At 33.2% G+C, this 24354-nt stretch overlaps 1 protein-coding gene across 1 annotated transcript; it reads left to right on the top strand.

The window, feature by feature from the left end:
* Positions 1–2655: 2655 nt before the first annotated feature.
* si:dkey-219e21.2 (E3 ubiquitin-protein ligase TRIM39) lies at positions 2656–24217 on the top strand. Its single transcript, XM_022670289.2, has 11 exons — positions 2656–2738; positions 3775–3828; positions 5778–5923; positions 6777–6875; positions 11494–11637; positions 12619–12759; positions 14881–15009; positions 18484–18535; positions 19621–19647; positions 20827–20853; positions 21741–24217. The coding sequence occupies exons 2-11, from the start codon at positions 3789–3791 to the stop codon at positions 22271–22273; spliced, it is 1338 nt and encodes a 445-aa protein (XP_022526010.2). The 5' UTR covers positions 2656–2738; positions 3775–3788; the 3' UTR covers positions 22274–24217.
* The last annotated feature ends 137 nt before the right edge of the window (positions 24218–24354 follow it).

Below are 24354 nucleotides of genomic sequence, written 5' to 3'. Positions count from 1 at the left end.
TGTGATGTATCTTGTGTAAACAGAGGTCTAAAGGGCTTTACATGCTGTATTATTATCTATTATCACCACAGAGTGCAACATTTACTAAACAAGGATTCTGTTCCGTATAGAGTACCAGTCAAAATTTGGACACAACTTTTTGAGTGATTTACATTTTTAAAAAAGTAATCTAAACTATGAGGAAAAATATATATACACAGATATTATTCCACTATATACTTAAGATATATGTCTATAACACTGATTCTGTTGGTACATTTTACACATGTTTTAGGTAGGAGTGCAGTATTTTTAAATTCTGGGACTATAATTGTCTTACAATTTCCAATATGCTTCTAATTTATATTGACAAAAATCCATGTGTTTTGTATTAAGTGATGACAGTTCTTTTACATTCACATCACTTCAAAAGAGACTAATCTTGGCTGGATTAAAAGCAGCTAAAAAGACTATAATATTATATATATATATATATATATATATATATATATATATATATAGATGGCACTGTTTCCCTCATCACTCCTAGGGTGATGTGGATTAGCGCTGTAATGCTACTCGGTAATGTCTATATAGATAGATAGATAGATAGATAGATAGATAGATGGATAGATGGATAGATGGATAGATGGATAGATGGATAGATAGATAGATAGATGGATAGATAGATGGATAGATGGATAGATAGATGGATAGATGGATAGATAGATAGATAGATAGATAGATAGATAGATAGATAGATAGATAACCTTTAAGCACTTGCTTTTATCTAATTAGCCAATATGCTGAATTGTATATATTTTACATTCTTCAAAGTAGCTCCTTTTGCTTAGATTAGACAGTTTTGCACATCTCTGCTGGATTTTCTCAGTCAGCTTTATAGAGTAGAGTCTCCTGGAATTCAGCTCTTTCAGTTAACAGCTGTGCTGAACTCATCAAGAGTTAATGACTTGAATTTCTTGTCTCTTAATAAAGTGTTTGAGAGCATCAGTTAAAGTAAAGTAGTGAAGAGGTAGAGTTACAGGTATACAGTGAATAGTGAATATTTGAGTAATGTTCTAATCCAGGTTATGAGACGCAAGAACAATTACTCAACTAAATAAAGATAAGTAAAAAACAATGACTTTAAGAAGTGAAGGTCAGTCAATTTGACAGTCAATTTCAATGACTTTTTAGATCAGAGGTTCGAATCCCGGTCATACATCTTGCTATCAGCTGCCGGAGCCCAGAGAGAGCACAATTGGTCTTGCTTTCTCTGGGTGAGTACAGTAGATGGCACTCTTTCCCCTCGATCACTCCTAGGGTGATGTGGATTAGCGCTGTGGATGTGCATTAGCGCTGTAATGCTACTCGGTAATGCTGCATCAGCAGCAGCTCACTAGTGATAGTGGGGAGTCCTAATGAGTGGGTTGGTTAATTGGCCTTAATTGGGATAAAATAATTTACGATGATTAAAGTCCTTCATAGTCTGGATGACTATTAAAAAATAAAAACATTGAATTACATCTTAAAATTACAATAATATTGTTTTTCAATTATTTCTGGGACAAAATATCGTCCACAGACAAACAGCATCGACAGGCCTAAAGTCTAAAGGCCCTATTTATCGTTTAAATAGCAACAGTGCATCTAAATATATTTATGCTAATTGGCGAGGTGGTCTAGAAATGAGATGTGTTCAGGTAAATTTCTGGAGGTTTGCTTGTTTATCTTGTGCGTTTCGAGGCCGTGCAAGGTGTACTTTTCCTGTCGTTACGATAGCAAAGACACACTGAAACACGCCCTAAATAAAGCTGCGTGGTGCTGCTGTTGACGGCTTAGGGCCTTAAGAATTGAGTATGTTTTAATTTAAATTCTCCCATTGCAGCTGTTTTTATAAGTAACACTTATTTTTAAGATATTTTTAAGATTTTTTACGTGTTTGTTCATAGTCTGGATGACTATTAAGAAATATAAATATTGAATTACATCTTAAAATTACAATAATATTGTTTTTCACAATTATTTCTGGGACAGAATATCGTCCACAGACAAACAGCAATGACAGTCCTAAAGTCTAAAGGCCCTATTTATCGTTTTAATAGCAACAGTGCATCTAAATATATTTATGCTAATTGACATGGTGGTCTAGAAATGAGATGTGTTCAGGTAAATTTCTTGTGCGTTTCAAGGCCGTGCAAGGTGTACTTTTCCTGTCGTTACGATAGCAAAGACACACTTAAACATGCCCTAAATAAAGCTGCGTGGTGCTGCTGTTGACGGCTTAGGGCCTTAAGAATTGAGTACGTTTTAAAATTCTCCCATTGCAGCTGTTTTTATAAGTAACACTTACTTTTAAGATACTTTTAAGATTTTTTACGTGTTCCTTCATAGTCTGGATGACTATTAAGAAATAAAAAATATTAAATGACGTCAGAAATCTGGTACAGATGTTAATCTCTGTGGAGTTTCTGCATCGGGATGCTTGGAATGATTGTGATTAAAATGATCTGTCGTCACCACTGATCAATAAAGTGCGTTAAGCTCTGGAGGACCTTTAGTCTGACTGTAACTGAAGCTCTGCTTTACGGTAAATCACTCAGTCAGATTTCCCTCCTCGTTTCAATCCAGCAATAAATCAGGTCCAAAGATCACCTCGACCCGACTGCAGACAAAAACCTGAGAGAGGAGAGAGATCAGTCATTCAGTCACACACACCTGCTCACACACACACTCTCACACACACCTGCTCGCGCTGGGTAAGTCCTGCTGGGGTTTATTTCACTTCACAGCATCTTTATTTATTGTGAAATTAAATATTCACTGTATTTTTCATAACTTACTATTTAAATTATACAAAAACATTTTGAGTTAAATAAAATACATTAATTTTCACACAGTTAAAGAAGGATGGGCTATTGGTTGCTTTTTTTTAAATAAATTTTTATTTGATTGTTGAGATTGATTAATGTGCTATTCCTGATTACTTTAAAAGCAATCAAACAAAACATTAAATAACAAAAAGTAAAAATAAATCATAATAAAAATAAATGATAAATGATAATGAATTGAGACATTAGTTAAAACATGTTAAAAATATATATATATATATTTTTAATTAATTAGTTTAAATACAGTTACTTAACTGATTTTTAAAAAAAAAGGGTTTTAGCTTATATTATATTATATTTTAAATTTACACTGATTTATTAAAGTCATTCAGTTTCACTCATCACTTTAACACACACATCTGCTCACGCTGGGTATATTTCACTGTACAGCATCTGTATTGATTGTGAAATTAAATATGTACTGTATTTATTGTAACTTACTTTAAATTGTAATTATTTTATTGTTCAATTCAGATAGAAAGTGTCTATTAACAAGTAAATCTTGCTGATTTAAGTCATTTTTGACATAACATTGGACAATATTAATTTAATTATACATTTATTTTCTATTGCTTGCACTATTAATTTACTTTATTTTATAAAAAAAAGTATTTGTGTATGAACAAATTCATTCATTGTAATTTTTCATGATTTGTTTAAAATTAGTAGGTCATCTGTTGTTGTAAATTAGTAAACTATACTTTAACACAGAGTTTAAACAAGTAAATCATTTACAAATAATGCTTTTTATTTTTATATGTATATATTTACCTGTCATCTCTGCATTATGCATTGCATTCATTTCTTATTCGCACAGTTAATGCATTAATTGATGTGAATTGATTGAATATGCTCAAGAATCCTATAATGCATTAATGCAACATGCATTTAATCTGTTTTACAGATGAACAGACAAATATGCACACAATGAAGAGCATTCTTAAACATAAAACGCTGAGTATGTCTTCTACTTTTACTTTTACTTAGTTGCTTTTACTTAAACTTAACGTTTGTGAATTTTGTGTATTTTGTATTTTGTATTTGTGTAATGCACGAATAACACTTTACAATAAGGGGCACAAAAACAGAACTTAAAACAGACGTAATAAGAATTCTTAAATGGTTCAGTAATGTCTTAAATACGTATTTATTAAACTAGTTAAGACATTATTAAAAAATACTTAATTTTCATTATAAGGAATGTTGTAAATACTTATTAATTTAAATATTTTTAAATAGATTTAAATATTCTACTGCCTTGTTCCACATTTCATAGTTTAATTTATATTTTGGGATTTTCCATTAAATAGTTTTTCTCTCCACATTTAAAGAAGGTGGCTGTGGCTGTTTTCATAAAAGTAAAATTGTTATCTTGGCTATTGATTGCGTTTTTTATTTATTTTTTGTTTGTTTGTTGAGATTGATTAATGTGCTATTTTTCTGTAAATTGCGATTACTTTAAAACCTATAAAACATTAAATAACAAAAAAATAATGTGAATAATAAAAAAACTGAGACATTAGTTAAAACGTGTTGAAACGATTAATTATGTATTAACTAGTTTTGATTAATAATTAATGAAGACATTCTGTTGTTAATACTGTTAATGAGTGTTCCCTTATTGTAAAGTAAAATCAATGCATTTTAAATTGGATTCAGAAATTTAATTTAAGAAAGAAAAATTATACTGAAAATATGTAAAGAGCACAGTGGAAAGGGCTATATTGTTTTAAATGAAGAAATTAACATGGCTTTATTACTATTTAAATTATTTTATTGTTAAATTCAATAGTGAATGTGAATGTTGCTGATTTATGCTATGTTTGACATAACATTAGACAATAATAATTGAATTATTAATTTATTTTCTACTGCTTACTCTATTAATTTACTTTATTTTATGTAAAGTATCTGTGTATGTACAAATTCATTTACTGTCATTTTTTGGTTTGTTTAAAATTTGTAGGTCATCTATTTTTATACATTAGTGAATTATACTTTTTTACAGAGTTTAAACAAGACAACAAACTTACTAAATCATTTACAAATAATACTTTTGATTTTTTTTTATTATTTGTTATATTTACCAATTTTAACTTTCTGTTTTGTAATATTAACTTAAACAGTTGTCTAGAGTTTTAGCTTATTATATATATGAATTATATTCATTTAAATTAATTCAATATTTGCTCATGATTTAATCATAATATTTATTGCTCTATATTTTTTTGCACTATTAATTGTAGTTTACATTATTATGATAATTATAATTATTTGTTAATATTTTACTGTAGTTTCTGAGGAATTAGACAATCACATTCTGTTTTTTACCTTTTTTACCATCTGTAGCCATAAACCCAAATAGTATGTGTGTAATATAAAAAAAAACATATGATGGAGTGGCTAACATATTTAATCAGATTAAGTTTAATTAAGTATATAAGTAATTAAAAATATATATAAATAAGTAAAATTGATTTTAACTTTATTTATTATTACCCACAGATTGAGAGGTGGGTTAAACTGAGTTCAGTCTGTGTGCATAACCTTTAATTTATAAAAATAACAACAACAATAATACTAGATGATCTAATGATGATTTCATCATCTGCTGTTATCTCTTATAGAGCATCTCTTGTGGAGCAGTAGACTGACTAGACAAAAAAATAACATAAACTTAACTATGTGCAATAATATAAAACAAAGTGTAATAATAACGTGCAATAGCTCTACTGCAGGACTTTTTGTATATTGTATTTTTTAATTTATATTATTTTTCTCTGTTACTTTGTGTGTATATTCCTTTTGTACTGATATAGTGTGTAATGATGCTCCTAAAACATGAATTTTCCTGAGGAAATCTTCCCAAATTAATCAATAAAGATGTATTTATCTCTCTACCTACAGAGAAAAACCCTCTGGTCGGTGTGGAGACTCAGAGTAGCACTATAGGAATAGTGCGCTGGACTCTTCCAGAGGAATCAGTGCAGAGTCACAACACAGCCCCCTCACCATCCCGCAAAACCAGCGCCGTCTCCTCCACACGCTCACAGGTAACACCAGCATCACACACACCTGGAGTCACCTAGAATTCAGGCTTTCAGTTAACAGCTGTGCTGAACTCATCAAGAGTTAATTACTTGAATTTCTTGTCTCTTAATAAAGTGTTTGAGAGCATCAGTTAAAGTAAAGTAGTGAAGAGGTAGAGTTACAGGTATACAGTGAATAGTGAATATTTGAGTAATGTTCTAATCTATAATCTATAATCCAGATTATGAGAAGCAAGAACTAATCAACTAAGTAAAGAAAAATATTACTTTACAAAATGGTCAGTTAAAGTACTTTTAAAAACTTGGAAAATATGCTGTAGTCACTGCAAAGAACATCAAAAACATTTTAATGATGAAACTGGCACTCATCAGGACCACAGCAGAAAACAAGGATAAGTTGTAAAGTAGTGAAGAGGTAGAGTTACAGGTATACAGTGAATAGTGAATTTTTGAGTAATGTCCTAATCCAGATTATGAGAAGCAAGAACTACTTAAATAAGTAAAGATAAAAATGACTTTAAGAATAAAATAAAGATCAGTCAACTTTTTAAAAAGTATCCTTAAGTGCAGTCGGAAAAAAGACCATTAAAAATGTTATGATGGTGAAACTGGCACTCATCAGGACCTCCGCAGAAAAAAAGAAAGAGCAAGAGATTTCTCTGTTGTACAGGATAAGTTCATCACTTGAACTTTTATAACACTTTTATAAAACAAACATTGAAAGAGAAGGTGTGTGTCAAAACTTTTGACTGGTTCTTTAAAATGTAATTTATAGCCGTCTGTAACAGACTTTAAAAACTGTGTTTTTGATATATATGTGTGTGTGTGTGTGTGTGTGTGTGTTCTTCCCCCACAGCCAAAACAGAGGCAGCAGAGTCTGAAGGATCTCCGCAGCCTTCAGGAGTGTATTCAGTTCCTCAACTGCTGGAAGCTACAGGTGGCAGAAGTGTGTAAGGTAAGAAATAAAGAATCATTTATAGTGGGAATAATTTATATAATATTTTTGTCTTTTTCTGTAGTCATAACCGTGGGCTGTGCAGTTATGGAGAGATGTTAAATCAATGATAAACTGTCAGTATTAACTTTATTAAATTAATGTTTCAATTGGGTGTAGAATCACTATCAATTTTGTACCCTAAAATAATATTAAACAACACTAAATTTGAAGGGCCATCCATTGCGAAAAATAAGTCGAATTAAGAGCATTAAAAGCATGTTTAAATTAGGTAAAGAATACTAAAAGTACATTTTTTAAATTTAATATACTTTGTAACATGACATATACTTTCTCTGTATTTCCATATTTTTTTTTTTAAGCAATATGCATTATACTAATTATACTAATACTAATAATAATTTACATTATACATTGTGTTGATAGAAAATATACATAGTACAGTGGCATTAAATACAGCTGAAAGTGCATTTTAGTGTAGTTTGCAAAGTAGTACATTTACAATATACTTCAAGTGAATTAAAAGTTATGTTGAAAAACACAAACTTTGCAAAAGTTATACAAAAAAAGCTCTCAAAAGCACAATCTAATGCTTTTATGTTGTATTTAAATATAGTTTAATAACAATTGAAATATACTTAAGTTTCCTTAAGTAGTACATTTAGTATGTATTTAAGTATGTAATCATTTTAATGCTAAAAGTATATACTGTTCCATGTTAAGTTTACTTTTAAAAAATATACTTAAATGCACTTACATCTTACACCCCAACAACAGTCTATTTTCACACCTTCTGTGTTTAAATAAATTTCTTGTGTATGGCTATCTTGTCACAAGAGCTCCACTGACTGAACACAACCTAAACTATAGTCAACAGTCAGACGTTTATTGCTATCTTGGCAGTGAATTGTCAACACAAGTGCATCCTCAATATGCGTACATCCTGTTCAACACTTTGAACACTGTATCGTTAAAATAGCAATCCACCAAAGTCAGAGCTCACCTGGCTCTTAAAGGAAATGGCAAGTGACACACCAATCGATTTATTTCACGTTACTCCCAAAACACACCTATGATTAATTAATAGAATTTTCCGTGTTTTGAGCCACACAAGGTGTACTTCTCCCGTTGTTACGATAACAAAGACACACTGTCACGCCCTAAATCAAGCTGCATGGTGTGTGATTCACTGGCCCTTTACTTCTCTTTATGGCTCATGATTTTTAAACCCTGACACATCTCCTGACTGACTGTAACCAGGTGCATGCGAGTACGGCTCTATATGGGGGTCCACCATCCACAAGTGGCAAAAAATGATACCGCAAAAATAGCAGAAATTGTTTTAAAATAAACTTTTATTTTGAAAGCGCGTCCAAATCTGCACCCCAGCCATGAAAAGCACCACCTCTCGGAAGCGCGTTTGTAATTAAAGTAAGCTAAAAAGCAATTGTCTCCGCTTTTATCAAGAAGACGGTACACTTCTCCCGTTGTTACGATAACAAAGACACACTGTCACGCCCTAAATCAAGCTGCATGGTGTGTGATTCACTGGCCCACTTAATTCTTATCAGTCGGGAATGAGGAACTGTTCTGAAATTGCAGGTAGAAATGCACACCTGAGTCACGCTCTGTCTTTTAGACTCTGAGACGCCTAAAGTCACTGATCACCAATTGATTAAACAGTTTCCTTTATTTTTCTCAGTTTAATCCAGGAAAAATCACTTAATTAACCTAAGAGTTTAAGTCGTTAAGCTTTCCGTTAACAAAATATGTTAAGCACACAAGTTTTAATGTGAATGTACAGTGTATGATAGAACACCTTAAAAACAAGGTTAGAATAACATAGGATCTGAATGTTGAATTTTTTAAATAAATATAAAATTAAAATATAAAATTTACAAACAAATAAATTTGAAATTATGTTTTAAATTAACTTAATTAACTGTAAATACTAAACCAGTACATGTAAAAAAAATGTATTATGTATTTAAAATGCTGAAAAACAGTTAAATTAACTTTAATTTTTTTGTTTTGTTTTACTTTAACATAATAAAATATGGACACAATTTTATTTGAATAAAAATCTTGGTACGATTCCAGTTGATCATGGAACAGACTTTGTATTTGTAATGAATACTAACATTATGGAAACGTTTTAGAAATGACTTTATACTCTTTTCCGGACTGATAGATGATCAATAACTTTTCTGGTTTCTCATCTGTAGTTCTTCAGATTGGGGTTTAATAATAATGTGCTGCTTTTTAAATTAGATCTTTTATCTGCTTCATTTTATCAGAAAGGTTCTATTATAAAAGTGATTTCTTGATTCTACTTGCTTCTAACAGTAATCAGGCCTGGTTGTGGTTAGTAGTGAAATTGAACTCAGCTTTACAGAAAGTGATTAATCACAGTTTATTTATATTTGGGGCATACACTTTTTCGCATAGAGCTAGATTAGTTTGGATAGTTTACATATTTCCGCTTAATAAATGAAATTATTATTTAAAAAGTGCTTTTTTTGGTTACTCAGGTTATGTTTTTCTGATATTAATGTGTATTTGATAATCTGAAAAATGTAAATATGACAAGAATGCACAAAAAAAGAAATCTGTAAGGGGGCAAATACTTTTTTACACCACTGTATTATATCAGCTGAATGTGAACATGGCAGTTTCCCCGTTGCGTGCAAACATAATGAGTAAATGACTTTATTAGATCTGCTGCAGTCTGATAAGCGTTGTCAGTGGAGACGTGTATCTTCCTCCAGCTTATCTCTCTGCAGCTTTATTAGCCTGGGATAACAGAATATGAAGAGTTATCTCTTTATGGCTCATGATTTTTAAACCCTGACACATCTCCTGACTGACTGTAAATAGGTGCATGCGAGTACGGCTCTATATGGGGGTCCACCATCCACAAGTGGCAAAAAATGATACCGCAAAAATAGCAGAAATTGTTTTAAAATAAACTTTTATTTTGAAAGCGCGTCCAAATCTGCACCCCAGCCATGAAAAGCACCACCTCTCGGAAGCGCGTTTGTAATTAAAGTAAGCTAAAAAGCAATTGTCTCCGCTTTTATCAAGAAGACGGTACATGTACACGCTGCTGAGAGGGGGTGCTTTTTATGGCGGGGGTGCAGATTTAAGCACTACTATAGTGCTGAATTCAGCACCCCCGCCAGAAAAAGCACCGCCTCTCGGGAGAGGCTGCAGGTGACATGATTATTTTTTATTATGTCTTACAAGTCAGCATAGCTTAGAACAGGGGTGTCCAACCATTTTTTGTTGGGGGCCAGAAGGAGAAATATATTTGAAGTCACGGGTCACACTCTGTAATAAAACAAATAATGAAATATACCACTTTAAATAATACATTTTTCCTGATTATTTCATTTATACACCATTTTACTTGACTTACTCTCTCTATCTTTGACAGTGTTGTGTAAACTAAGATTTTTTAAATTGATGTTTAATTCCATGATGTCTCTTAATATTAAACTCCTTAATAACGGCAACTTTTAGACACTTTGGCCCGTTTTACTGGGCTAGAAATGCGCACTCTCTCCGCTTTTAGACTCTTTGCCCCGTTTTTCTGCGCTAGAAATGCACACTCTCTCCACTTTTAGATTCTTTGGCCCGTTTTTCTGCGCTAGAAATGCGCACTCTCTTCGCTTTTAGACTCTTTTGCCCCGTTTTTCTGAGCTAGAAATGCGCACCCTCTCCGCTTTTAGACTCTTTGGCCCGTTTTTCTGAGCTAGAAATGCGCACCCTCTCCGCTTTTAGACTCTTTGGCCCGTTTTTCTGAGCTAGAAATGCGCACCCTCTCCGCTTTTAGACTCTTTGGCCCGTTTCTGACACCTAGCGTTCAAGCTTTGAATCTCACATTATAAAAACCTGCTTAACAGCGGGCCAACTTTCATTCTATTTCTAAAATACATCGCGGGCCTCTCCATAAAAGGAAACGGGCCCCAAATGGCCCGCGGGCCGTAGTTTGTACACCCCTGGCTTAGAACATAGCTTTGAGTATTTCCATTTTGCAGATTGCAGTGCAGGTTTTACCACAACACCGGCTTTACACGCGAGCTGGTCAGAGATGAAAGCAATTAATCTCTATAAAACGTAAAGTTACATTATTTTAATGAAAGGACACCATCATAAGAAGTGCTTTCAGTAGAATTTTTTATTTTTAAATAGTGGAGAAAATGTAAATATACAACAGAACTGACATGCCAATACATAATAATAATCAAATCTGTTGTTATTTTAAATATTAGGTGATAACTGATCAGTTTTTTGTTGTATGTATATAATTCAGACATTGCACGCAAGAAAAAACACAAGAAGTACAGAAAAAATAATATATATATATATATATTTTTTTTTATATATTGTTTTTTTTTGTGTGATTAACTGTAATTCCGCAAATGTTGTTCTAAGTCACTTTAGGGTGGGCTTTCATTCATTTTAGCAAATGTGTCCCCCCCCCCCCTCCCCAATATCAAACCCACTTTTACACCTTTAGGTGGGGGGTGTTATTAGCAAACCACTGATAATCTGAATAAACTCAGCGTATAGTTGACGTGCTGATCTCCTGTGTGTGTGTTTGTTGGGGTTACAGAAGGATAACAGTGCTGGGGAAGGATGCAGTACGTGGGTCGGTGGTGCAGCAGAGAGATGGGAAGACCCCCGGACCGAGCGCAGTCTGGAGGAGAGCCGTAAACTCATCCTGCAGTGGGCTGATGAACTCAACAGCGTCGACAGGGTGAGATAGCGAGGATCTGGCTAGCTGAAACTGACAATTTATTCTCTAAAAAAATCACTTTTTGCGTTTTGCGTGTTCAGATCAAACTAGATCAGTTGAAGAAACATCAGTTTAGTTAAAAATCTTAGACAGTACACAGCAGGATTAGCCAGCAGACCTCGTCTGAGGGAGGGATCTATACCCACTGTCTTTTGCAAGTGAAGCATGAATTAGCTTGTTCGGGTTTTTGCCGTTTAGCACAAGCTAACACTAACGTGTGGTAAACAAATTTACGCACAGCGTAAACATGGGGCGTGGCCAGCAACAGCTTATGTGCATAAAAGTGACAGAGCCCTTAAACAGCTCATTCTAAAAGGGGCTGAAACTGGTAAGAGTAGAATAGAGCTGATGAGATCTTTTTATCTTTATGTGAGAGTGATTTTTTTAAACATATATTTACAGATATTTATCTAGACAAAAATCAAGTCCTTCTAATTAATAACCAACTTTTTGCAATATAGATGTTCTGGAAGTGCAATGTATTATTGTAATGCATATATATATATATATATATATATATATATATATATATATATATATATATATATATATATATATATATAGTGTGCACACAGTAATTCTAGCCACGACCTTCTAAAGCGCTGCCATTGTGATTGGGAGATCGCTGGTTCAAATCCCGGTTATGCAGCTTTCCATCAGCTGCCAGAGCTACAAGAGAGCACAATAAGTCTTGCTCTCTCTCTCTGGGTGGGTACAGTAGATGGCGCTCTTTCCCCTCATCACTCCTAGGAAGATGTGGATCAGCACAAGGCTGCGTCTGTGAGCTGATGTATTAGAACCGAGTCGCTGCGCTTTCCTCCGAGCGTTAGTGCTGTGATGCTACTTTGAAAAGAGGCGGAGTCTGACATCACATGTGTCTGAGTAGGCGTGTGCTAGAAATGAACAAAAAAAGACTAAACCAGTTACTTTGTATGTTTGCAGTTGTGTAAAGACAGTAGATGGATGAAGCAGAGGTTTGAGCACAGTGAGGAAGATGAGCAGCAGAAGAAGGAGGATGATGATGGTGAAGTGCTGGAGGAGAGGCTGATGGAATGGGCCAGAGAGCTGCAGAGTGTATCAGAGGTGAGTCACCTACAGCCTACAGTATATAATTTATTATCATCATCAATTTATCATCATCATCAGCTCAAAGTTCTCACAAACACAGCAATTATTTACTGTCTTGAGCATTAGAGACCTCACAAACAGTTATAATCCACTGGTGTGAATCATAGGGCATCTCACAATACAATATTATAATCACAATATCACGATACCATGATTCTGTGATGCTCAATATATTGCAAGATAATTGTCTATGATACTATACAGCATCTGTGAAACTGAACAAGGCAAGGCACGTTTATGTATATAGCACCTTTCATACACAACGGTCATTCAAAGTGCTTTAAAAAGTAGAAAATATAAAGAGAAAGTCAAATTAAAAAACATGTAAAAGAATAACAATAAAAATTTAAATAAAACCTAAAATAGGAAAAAAGCATAAATGATTCAAACATGATTAAAACAAAGAGAAGTAAAATAAAAACATGTTAAAGAACAACAAAGACTTGGAAATAAACATAAAATAATAATAAAGCATGAATAAAACATGATACATTCGTGCCGTTACAGATTAAACAAATACCTGGAATTATCGGTTTATTGGTGTCAGATTCACACAGTTTAACAACTAATATTCTTCACCACATGTTTATGCTACTAATCTAATCCACCATGTGGAGTAATGAAGCAATTAACTTTTCTACATTAATAAACTGCGGTAACATATATTGATATTTGTCAACAGGTATCAATAATAAATTGCAACATAAATCATACGATATATCGCAATATCAATATTTTGGCCCACCTCTAATTTTAACAGTGCATTTCCACACTTTTGGCCCTTTTATATGCAAAGTGAGTCATATTTAAACTTTAACTCAATTTTCAGTGTTTTGTAAAAAAAAAAAACCCAAAAAAACCATCATGGACAAGTTGCTCAACTTTGACACTGACATGCCAAAAGTGATGGGACAGGAACTAGTACTGCATCACATGACTTTTTAATGGTCAGTAGAAGCTAAAGAATGTTGCATTTTGTGTCAACTTTGAAAGTGGATGTAATGTTTGCCAAAGTTGCTTGACATTCTGCATGGACTATTCTAGCCAGACGCCACCGGTCACCATCATTACTGTCCACTGCATTGCACTGTCCACTGCAGATGATAATATTAGCCTTCTATGATGTATTCTTGGTACACTCATGACACTGTTTTTTTTAAAGAAAATCATTACTCTATTTTCTAAAATAAAAAAAATAGTATTTAATAGTATTTTATAGTATTTTAGTACATTTCTTTGTTTTTAGCTCACTTCTCCCCTCATTTGTAGAGTGAGCTAGCTCCCCCTAGATATTAATTAATTAACGGTAATTTACTGATATAACAGGGAAACAGAAAGTGGTCAGACTCCATAAACAGCTCTGACCATGTAGAAGATGTGTTTCGGACCCATGTTTTTCTCTTTCTGTGATCCCATTGGTTGTATGTAGTCGCTGTTCCTGACTCCTAGTCACCAACTGGGTCAGATATCTAGCATGCTAAATAGTTGTTAGGTATCTGCAACTGCACAACAAAGGGTTTGTTCAGTCTAGAGGATGTGTGGCTAAAACTGAAAACAGTAGATGGATGAAATAGATGCAAGTTTAAGAATGAGTGTGTTTTTTTTACTTTGTGGTACTGTGAGGGCACCTATAAGGACAGCTCATTGCATTTAATCTACTGGTTTATTATAAATGTCCTCACAATGTCACAAAGTTTTAAAAAAACTCACTCAATCTTAAACTTGCATTTATTTCATCTGTTGTTTTCAGACTGAACAAGCCTACAGTTCTGATTGAATAAAAAACTGTTCTTTTTTGTTAATTTGATTATTTCTCATTTTCTGCAAATAAATGCTCTAAATTACAATAGTTTTATTTGGAATTTGGGAGAAATGTCAGTAACACTTTACTTGGGTGGTCCATTTGATGATGCTGAACTTAAGTTCAACTAACATTGAACTGCATGTCTATTAAATGCAATTGAACTAACAGGTGAAAGTAAATGATTCTCTGTTGAATGTAACCAAACTCTAACCCAAACTCTAACATTTCCTTCAGTGTGTCTCATCCTTTACTTTCTGCGTTTTCCTCCTCAGAGCTGTGGGGTGCTGGGAGAGGAGCTGGGCAAGACTCTTCGTCTGCTCGGCCTGAGGAAGAAGAGGCTGATGACTTTAATGCCCCTGCTGGAGTTCATCACCTGGTCTTTACTGAAAGACGACAAAAAGGTCAGAAACCTGTTCTGCTGCATTATGAACACAGCTGAACCTTCAGGTCACGTCTTCAGGAGTTAGCTCTATAGTTACAGACGGTAATTACTGAAAATATTATAAGAATGTTTAACATTATTTTGAGAAGTTTCCATGAACAATTAATGCTCTAAAAAATGAGTGACTAATAATAATAGTTTATCACAACATTATTAGAACGTTTCTCACAAAACATTCCCAGTTAGATGAATACTAACATTACAGAAACGTTAAAAGCAACATTGCAAAAACATTCTTTAAATTTTTTAAACTTTGACACAATTCACGTTGCAGTGACGTTACTACATTTAACATTTAAAACGTTAAATAAAAACATCCTGAGGATGTTAACTGTAACGTTCAGAAAACGTTTGTTAGCTGGGTGGGTGGGAGTGTGTAAAAGAATGGTGGACAATAAGTGTTCAAGAACTCCAGCAGCACTGCCGCATCTGATCCACTTGTATACAGAGAAACAGATACAGGAATACAGTTTGCAGTTATATAACTAAAAGGTGGAATATTTGATCGGGGAAGCTGATAAAAATACATCTTATTAAGAGAAAATGAAGAGAGCACTTCAGTTTCTGAATCAGTTTCTCTGATTTTGCTATTTATAGGTTTATATTTGAGTAAAATGAACATTGTTGTTTTATTCTATAAACTACAGACAACATTTCTCCCAAATTCCAAATAAAAATATTCTCATTTAGAGCATTTATTTGCAGAAAATGAGAAATGGCTTTTAGGAGTTTTCAGACCTCAAATAGTGCAAAGAAAACAAGTTCATATTCATAAAGTTTTAAGAGTTCAGAAATAATCAATATTTGGTGGAATAACCCTGGTGGTTTTTAATCACATTTTTTTTCATGCATCTTGGCATCATGTTCTCCTCCACCAGTCTTACACACTGCTTTTGGATAACTTTATGCTGCTTTACTCCTGGTGCAGAAATTCAAGCAGTTCAGTTTGGTGGTTTGATGGCTTGTGATCATCCATCTTCCTCTTGATTATATTCCAGAGGTTTTTAATTTGGTCAAATCAAAGAAACTCATCATTTTTTTCCAGAGCTGTATATGAATTTGATCACAATAAGAAGCGTATGATACTGCATTATTCAGGCTTACATAATGCTAATAAGCATTTCTGCACGCTGTAGGGCAATAGTCCCTCAATAAAAAACACATCTGTGTTTATGAGGCCTGCAAGTGTGTCACTCAGCTCAGGTTATATAAGATAAGAGAAGGTGGATGAACCTGATAGATGATTCCAATAAAGCGCTGGTCAAGGTTGAGTTCAGGGTTTCTGTAGGTTAGTTTCAGTTACTGTGGCATCAATAATAAGATTCAGCATATTTTAGATATTTTATATTTTATGTATATGTTATATTCCATGCACTGTAAATAATATTTTTAGAACTTTGCTGTAGAAAATCATTAATTTGTAATTTTCTCCATTTTTTTTTGTTTCACTCTGCATGAATGAGAACATATAATGTTGTATTTTAGACGTGTATTGAACTTTGTATTAAAACAGTATACAGTAGTGCATTTTCTATATTTTTCTATATTTCTAAAAATTCTATACGGCTCTGGAAAAAAATGAAGAGAGCACTTCAGTTCCTGAATCAGTTTGTCTGATTTTGCTATTTATAAGTATATGTTTGAGTAAAATGAACATTGTTGTTTTATTCTATTAATTTTCCCAAATTACATATAAAAATATCGTCATTTAGAGCATTTATTTATTTGCAGAAAATGAGAAATGACTGAAATAACAAAAAAAAGATGCAGAGCTTTCAGACCTCAAATAATGCAAAGAAAAAACAAGTTCATATTCATAAAGTAGTTTTAAGAGATCAGAAATCAATATTTGGTGGAATAACCCTGCTGTTTTTTAATCACAGTTTTTTCATGCATCTTGGCATCATGTTCTCCTCCACCACCAGTCTTACACACTGCTTTTGGATAACTTTATGCTGCTTTACTCCTGGTGCAAAAATTCAAGCAGTTCAGTTTGGTGGTTTGATGGTTTGATCATCCATCTTCCTCTTGATTATATTCCAGAGGTTTTCAATTTGGTAAAAGCAAGGAAAAACATCATTTTTACATTAATATTAGCCAATGTGAGAGAGGCCTTCAGTTGCTTAGAAGTTACCCGGGGGTTCTTAGTGACCTTGCCGATTATTATATGTCTTGCTCTTGAAGTGATGGCTCTTTGTTGGTTGAATACTCCTGAAGGAGGGTAACAATGGTCTTGTATCTCCTTCATTTGTACACTGTAATCTGTCTGACTGTTAATTGGTGGAGTCCAGACAGGCTCCGCCCACTCATACCTGATTGTGTGTTATGCCATTGACTGAAAACGTCTGATTCTAATCCCCTTCACCTTTAAACTAACTGCTAATCCTAGAGTTTCATATACTTTTACCACTCACAAACATGTAATATTGGATCATTTTTCTCAATAAATAAATTAACAAGTATATTTTATATTTTTTGTCTTTTATTTAACTGGATTATCTTTATCTGCTTTTTTAAAACTTTTAGGAAAATCTGATAATCTTTTCGCTCATTTTTATGCAGAAATATAGAAAATTAAAAGAAAAGTGTTCACAAACTTCCAAGCACCACTGTATATAGAACAGAATAGATAATAGATAAGATAATAATACAGAATATAAAGCCCTTTATACCCCTGTTTACATAAGATCCATCATATCTCACATATAGATTAGATTACATCAGCATGTGTGTGATATAGGATATGGAGGCGTGTAATTTAGATTATACAGCTTATTTTAAAGCTTAGCTTTCGCAACTAAACACACACTGATATAGATCTCTGCTAAAAACACGCTAAAACTGCAATAAGATCCTGGAGAATGACTAGTCTAGTGTAGGAGAGATGTTTGGCCACTATAATGCAAAAACACTGTATTTTCAAAATGGCAAAAACATCTTTTAATGGAGGTCAATGAGTCAAAAATGGAACACTCAACAATATGGGTACTTTATTCAACAGTACTTACCACAGAAAATCTCAACTAATTATTAATTAAAATTAGCTAAGACATTAATAATCATTAATAATAACAAATAATTTTAACTAATGTCTAATTCATCATTATTAACAACAATCTTAAGCATTAAAATTTAGTAGTGATTAATATTGTGTTACTAGTGTCATCTATCAATTAGTTGAGACATTACTTTTAACCATTTAATAATGTTTAAAAATACTGTTATTTGTAACCTTTATTCTAAAATTTTACCTTAAATTGCTTTATTCCAAGTAGTTTTGGAGCATTTCTATTGGCCCATTCATCAGAATATTTGGTAGATAATTTATAAGCTATAGATGGATGAATTAATGGATGGATACAAGGTTTTTTTCCAACATTAATAATTTAATTGATGATATATAAACTGTTTTTGTGTTTTTTTATTAATACAGGATGTGATTTCTCAGCTGTGGCTTTCGGCTAAGCAGCGCTCCTGGCAAGCAGGTGAGAAATATGAAGCAAGCTTATTTCATTTACAACTATATAAAATGCTTTTATACAGAAAATATTTTTTTTCTAAAAATATATATTGCAATGTGTGTATATACTGTATATCGTTGCTGTCCTATAAAAAAACACTTTTTATGTTTTTGTATCTCGATTTTTAGTTTACTACATAATTTGAAAAGACAAACTGTCCCTCACACTGTGCCAAAATTTCTTGGTGAACGGACCAATAGAAACTCTTCAAAATGACCTGAAATGAACTCTTTTTACATTGACTTACATTGAAAGTTTACAAGGTTTTTTCTCTCTCCTGTAAAGTTGCTGTTTTGGAGATAAGTGTTTTTCACTGGACAGCGATGATATACTGGTGAATCTCAAAAAAATCATTAAAAAATTACTTTATTTCAGTAATTCAGTTGAAAATGTGAAACTCTCTATATATTATATAGTTGTATTAAACACAGAGTGATCTATTTTAAATGTTTATTTATTTTATTGTTGATGATTATGATGATTATGGATTACAGCCAATGAAAACCCAAAAATCGGTGTCTCAGAAAATTAGAATATTATATAAGACCAATTGGTACTTTTGGCAGTACTGTGGGCAGTGTGCCAAATCCTGCTGGAAAATGAAATCTGCATCTCCATAAAAGTTGTCAGTAGCAGAGGGAAGCTGTAAGATATGAAGTGCTGTAAGATTTTGTGGGAAAACAAAACTGCACTGACTTTAGACTTGATAATAAAACACAGTGGATCAACACCAGCAGATGACAGACATGTCTCTCCAAACCATCACTGATCATCAGTACATTTTACATTTCATTTAAAGGAAATGTGAAGTTTCCACAATCAGTGATGATTTGACGAAATATTAATATAAAACTCTGAATGAAGCACAGTTTAGTTTTCATTTTAGTTTTGCAATGTAAAATTATTGTCCAAATAAAAACGAACAAATGATTAATACTGTATATTTAATTGTTTGAATGGTTTAAATGACTTATTCTGTATTACAGTTTTGCACCACCATCCCTTATTTCTAATTATTTTATCATCTTTATCCTTTGTTTCTATAACAGGCACGCCACAATACATCCCAAACTCAGGTAACTTAAATCATATCACACATCACCACATTTTATTGTTCATGCATCAGTTAAATGGTTGTATGTTTAGTTGGCCAGATTCATAAAAAACGCACCCCCCCAAAAAAAACAAAAAAACATATATATAATTTATATATATATAAAATACAATAAACATATTTATAATTTGCATGTTATTTGTCCTGGGTATTATTGTCTGTATTTGCAAAAAAATCAGTAGCAAATCTTAACAAGCATTTCTGTTTTTTATTTTTTTTTTACTGGTATCTGGTAGATAAGATAGATAAGATAGTGTTTTTTATTAGTCCCAGTTTAAGACATATGATTGCACATCTCCACTTCTGCAATGAACACTAGCCACTTTATTAAATACCTATATATATATATATATATATATATATATATATATATATATATATATATATATCTCAACATGCATCTTGGCATGTTCTCCTCCACCAGTCTTACACACTGCTTTTGGATAACTTTATGCTGCTTTACTCCTGGTGCAAAAATTCAAGCAGTTCAGTTTGGTGGTTTGATGGTTTGTGATCATCCATCTTCCTCTTGATTATATTCCAGAGGTTTTCAAGAGGGTTACTGAAACATTAAAAGTAACCCTAAAACAAAAAAAATAAATCCTAACACAAGTTGCGTTGCACCAGCGTTATCAGAATGGTTAAAAGCATTTAATAAAAAACATTCCTGGAACGTAAAGAAAATTTGAACATTCTAATAATGTTAATCATAACGTCATGGAAAACATCAAAACTGCAAATGCAGTAAAGATAAACTTGGGTACATTAGTATATTAAAACATTATCTTTTTTTTTACAAACCCCTAAAGTAATTTCGGGCCATTACATTAGATTAAAGATTAGAGAGAGATATAGTTTTGCTGCTCATTCATAATATAAAATAATAAAAGTCATAAACTTATCTGGATGCGTCTGCTTTCACTTTCTCCTTTTACCACTGATTCATTTAGACAAATTTAATGTTACGTTTTTTAATATGTAGTTTTTTATTTGATGCTCTATTTTTTGTCAGTCATTTTTTTGTTGTTACCACAATTTTTTATAAATCTGGCCCGATATATTTTAGCTCTGAAACTTTAAAGCTGTTAAAATGTGGATTATTTGAGCTGTAATTAATAGTTTCTTCTTTTTTCTTTTGCAGTTTGGAGCTGGATCACTAGTGCAGCAGGTACGTTTATACGACAATTCTAATTCATAATGAGAGCTTTTATTTTGTATGATTAGCAAAACACAATAACAACAACAATGATCATTAGAAAAGTGTATTTCCTAAAGAAAACAAAGAATGACTGCGAAGCTAAAATTGCTCTTACCGTTCGCTATGTTTTTTTTTTATGGTATTGCTAAGTGGTTGCCAGGTGGTTGCTAAGGTGATTGCTAAGGTGTTGCTATGGTGTCCGTGGTGGTTGCCATGGTGTTGCTATGGTGATAAAAAAGTGTATTCCCTAATACGTTATTCCAACATGCTAAGGTATGCTAAGGTGTTGCTAAGCGGTTGCCAGTTGTTTGCGAAGATGTTGCTATGGTAACAACGTGTTGGTTGCTTAGTAGTTTCTAAGTGGTTGCTAAGGTGTTGCAATGCTGTATGTATATATATCCACCTCTGCCATTTAGAGCAACATTTTCTGCAAATAAATGCTGTAAATGACAATATTTTTATTTGGAATTTAAGAAAAATACTGTCCATAGTTTTTAGAATAAAACAACAATGTTAATTTTAATCAAACATAAACATATAAATAGCAAAATCAGAGAAAAGACGCAGAGCTTTCAGACCTTAAATAATGCAAGGAAAACAAGCTCATATTCATAAATAGTTTTAATAGGTCAGAAATCAGTATTTGGTGGAAAAAAATCTGGTTTTAAATCACAGTTTTTATGGATCTTGGCATCATGTTCTCCTCCACCAGTCTTACACACTGCTCAATTTGGTAAAATCAAAGAAACTCATCATTTTTAAGTGGTTTCTTTTTTTTTCAGAGCTGTATATATATAAAACTAAATACTAGCTAAAACTAAAGACTAACCAACACCCCACTCTTCTTTATAACACAGTTGACGTGAACCTCGACCCCATGACCAACCACCCGTGGCTACTGCTGTCTGACGACTATAAGAAGGTGCAGGAGGCCCTGCAGGAGTCCTACGTGCCGCCCAGCTCCCAGCGCTTTGATACCTGGCCCTGTGTGCTGGGCTGGGAGGGGTACATGCAGGGACGCAGCTACTGGGAGGTGGAACTGGCCAATAACGGCTACTGGAGAGTGGGGGTCACCACCGCCTCCTCCAAGAGGCTCGGCCGCTGCCCCATGAAGCCCTCCAAGGGTTACTGGACCCTGTGGCGCAGCACCAGGCAGTTCTACGCCTGCACCGACCCGGCCACGCCCCTGCCCCTCGCCCTGGTGCCCAAGAAGATGGGCATTTACATCGACTACGAGGAGGGCCAGATCTCCTTCTACAACGCCGAGAACAAATCCCACATCTTCACCTTCACCGGCCACTTCAGAGAGAAGCTGTACCCGCTCTTCGCCCCTCTGGACGGCAGGACTCTGATGACCATATCATCTCCAGCCAATAGCAGTGCCTTATGAAGAAATACAAAATAATCATCTTAAATCCTTATAAATGAGCTCCTCTGAAAGAAAGACATGAGGAGTGGAATTGTATTGGGCTGTGCCTATTACTTATTACTTATTAATATTATTTAATTTATATATATTCAAAAATAACTTTTTTGTCTTGTTGTATGTTGGTTGTAAAGGCTCATGCATATTTTACAATTTAGAATGATTCAAATTTTTTGTAAACTCATAATTGTTTAAAAGTTGCTAATTAAAAGTTAAAAGTTGTCTTTAACGTTATGAATGTGTTAAAATATCTGATTAATCATTTCACCACATTTTACCACAGCTGAGGAATTAGCGGGTTTATTTAACCCTGTAAACCGTGAGTGTGAAGAAGGTAGATTACTTTGTATACTTTGTAAGTAGAAAGATGGATAAAATCTCATAACTAACTCTCACTCTCCTACTCTGATTCTCTCTCTCTCTCTCTCTCTCTCTTTCTCTCTCTCTCACAGCTCTGGAAAAAATTAAGAGAGCACTTCAGTTTCTAGGTAACTTCAGTTATAGGTTTATGTTTGAGTAAAATGAACATTGTTGTTTTATTCTATAAACTACAGACAACATTTCTCCCAAAGTCCAAATAAAAATATTCTCATTTAGAGCATTTATTTACAGAAAATGGGAAATGGCTGAAATAACAAAAAAGATGCAGAACTTTCAGACCTCAAATAATGCAAAGAAAACAAGTTCATATTCATAAAGAGTTAAGAAATTAATATTTGGTTGAATAATTCTGGTGGTTTTTAATCACAGTTTTCTTCATGCATCTTGGCATCATGTTCTCCTCCACCAGTCTTACACACTGCTTTTGGATAACTTTATGCCTTTACTCCTGACGCTTTTGATGGCTGATTATCTGGTGGTTAGCTGGTTGAGGTGAAAGCTGCCTGTGGTAGTTGTGGTTCTTTAAAGCTCCATTAAAGGTTTTGTGTTTGAGTTTCATCATGTTCAATTTTAACGTTTTCCGTGAAACCTGTACTCAGGAGATTAACCATTACTAATTTAGAAAGTGCCAAATTACACTAAAATATTATGGTAAAAAATAAATAAATAAGTAAATAGCATATGAATGATTTAAGTGTTGGTGTGGTGCAGTGGATAACACCACTACCTGCCAGTGAACTACCATATTATGTGGGAGACTGCGGTTCAATTCCTAATCTGGGTGACTGAATTCCGCTCTACACCAATAAGAGTCCTTGGGCTAGACTCCAAACACTACATTAGCTCAACTCTACTATTGTAATAGGAATAACATTGTACATCACCATTGATAAGAGCATCAGCTAAATACCACAAGCTTTAAATTTCTATTATTATCATTAGCTGATAATTAAATGAGTATAACTAAAAAAGTCCGTCTATTTCTGCACCTTCCATTCTGATATAAATAAATACAGTATATTCTCTTCATATTTGTATGTGTTAAGATACAGAATTCCATTCCATTTAACTATATTTATGTTATCATATACAGTATCATTCAGAGTATTGCATTGTCTATCTATCACTTTGCTGCTGTCCTGTTTTTACTGTGTGATTGTTACTAAACTGCACTTTATTTTAAGACTCTTACACATCTATACATCTATATATACCAGATTTTTACCGTTTGTACAATAGTGTGTTCCTGTGTGTGTTGTTCTTATAAGCATAAGAAATCAAACAGTTCATTTTATTTCATGTAAGGTATTAAAGTATATATTTACTTTAATATATGAGCACATCAAAAAGCACTTAGAGTAAGAGAAGGAGCATCACTACCTCTTGTTTACTGATGATTAGTAGAAAGAACTCTACAGTGATCTTTATATGTATTTGAATTGCTTATATTTGTACCGTAAATGTATATATTTTTAGTGCATGCAGCTGATTATTATACTATCTCAATAAAAAGTGTAAATATGTATTCATTTGTCTCTGCCTGTCCATTTATTATGTATCTCTATGTGGATCATTTTGACGATTGTTTAATTATTTTGATTATTTATCATGTTTATGAGACTTTAAACTACAAAGAAATCATATTTTTTAGCTTAATCACTCTT

This window comes from Astyanax mexicanus, chromosome 15 (assembly GCF_023375975.1).
Source record: "Astyanax mexicanus isolate ESR-SI-001 chromosome 15, AstMex3_surface, whole genome shotgun sequence".
NCBI lineage: Eukaryota > Metazoa > Chordata > Actinopteri > Characiformes > Acestrorhamphidae > Astyanax > Astyanax mexicanus.
The sequence above is the reverse complement of the archived record's forward strand: the minus strand, read 5'-3'. Positions and strand labels throughout refer to the sequence as shown.

What these genes read in the sequence shown, in the direction of transcription:
- si:dkey-219e21.2 (XM_022670289.2), top strand. Translation starts at nt 3,789, where the DNA reads ATGCACACAATGAAGAGCATTCTTAAACATAAAACGCTGA. An exon ending in TCTCCTCCACACGCTCACAG is followed by an intron (nt 5,924 to 6,776) that starts GTAACACCAGCA and finishes CTTCCCCCACAG; the next exon opens with CCAAAACAGAGGCAGCAGAG. An exon ending in AGGTGGCAGAAGTGTGTAAG is followed by an intron (nt 6,876 to 11,493) that starts GTAAGAAATAAA and finishes TTGGGGTTACAG; the next exon opens with AAGGATAACAGTGCTGGGGA.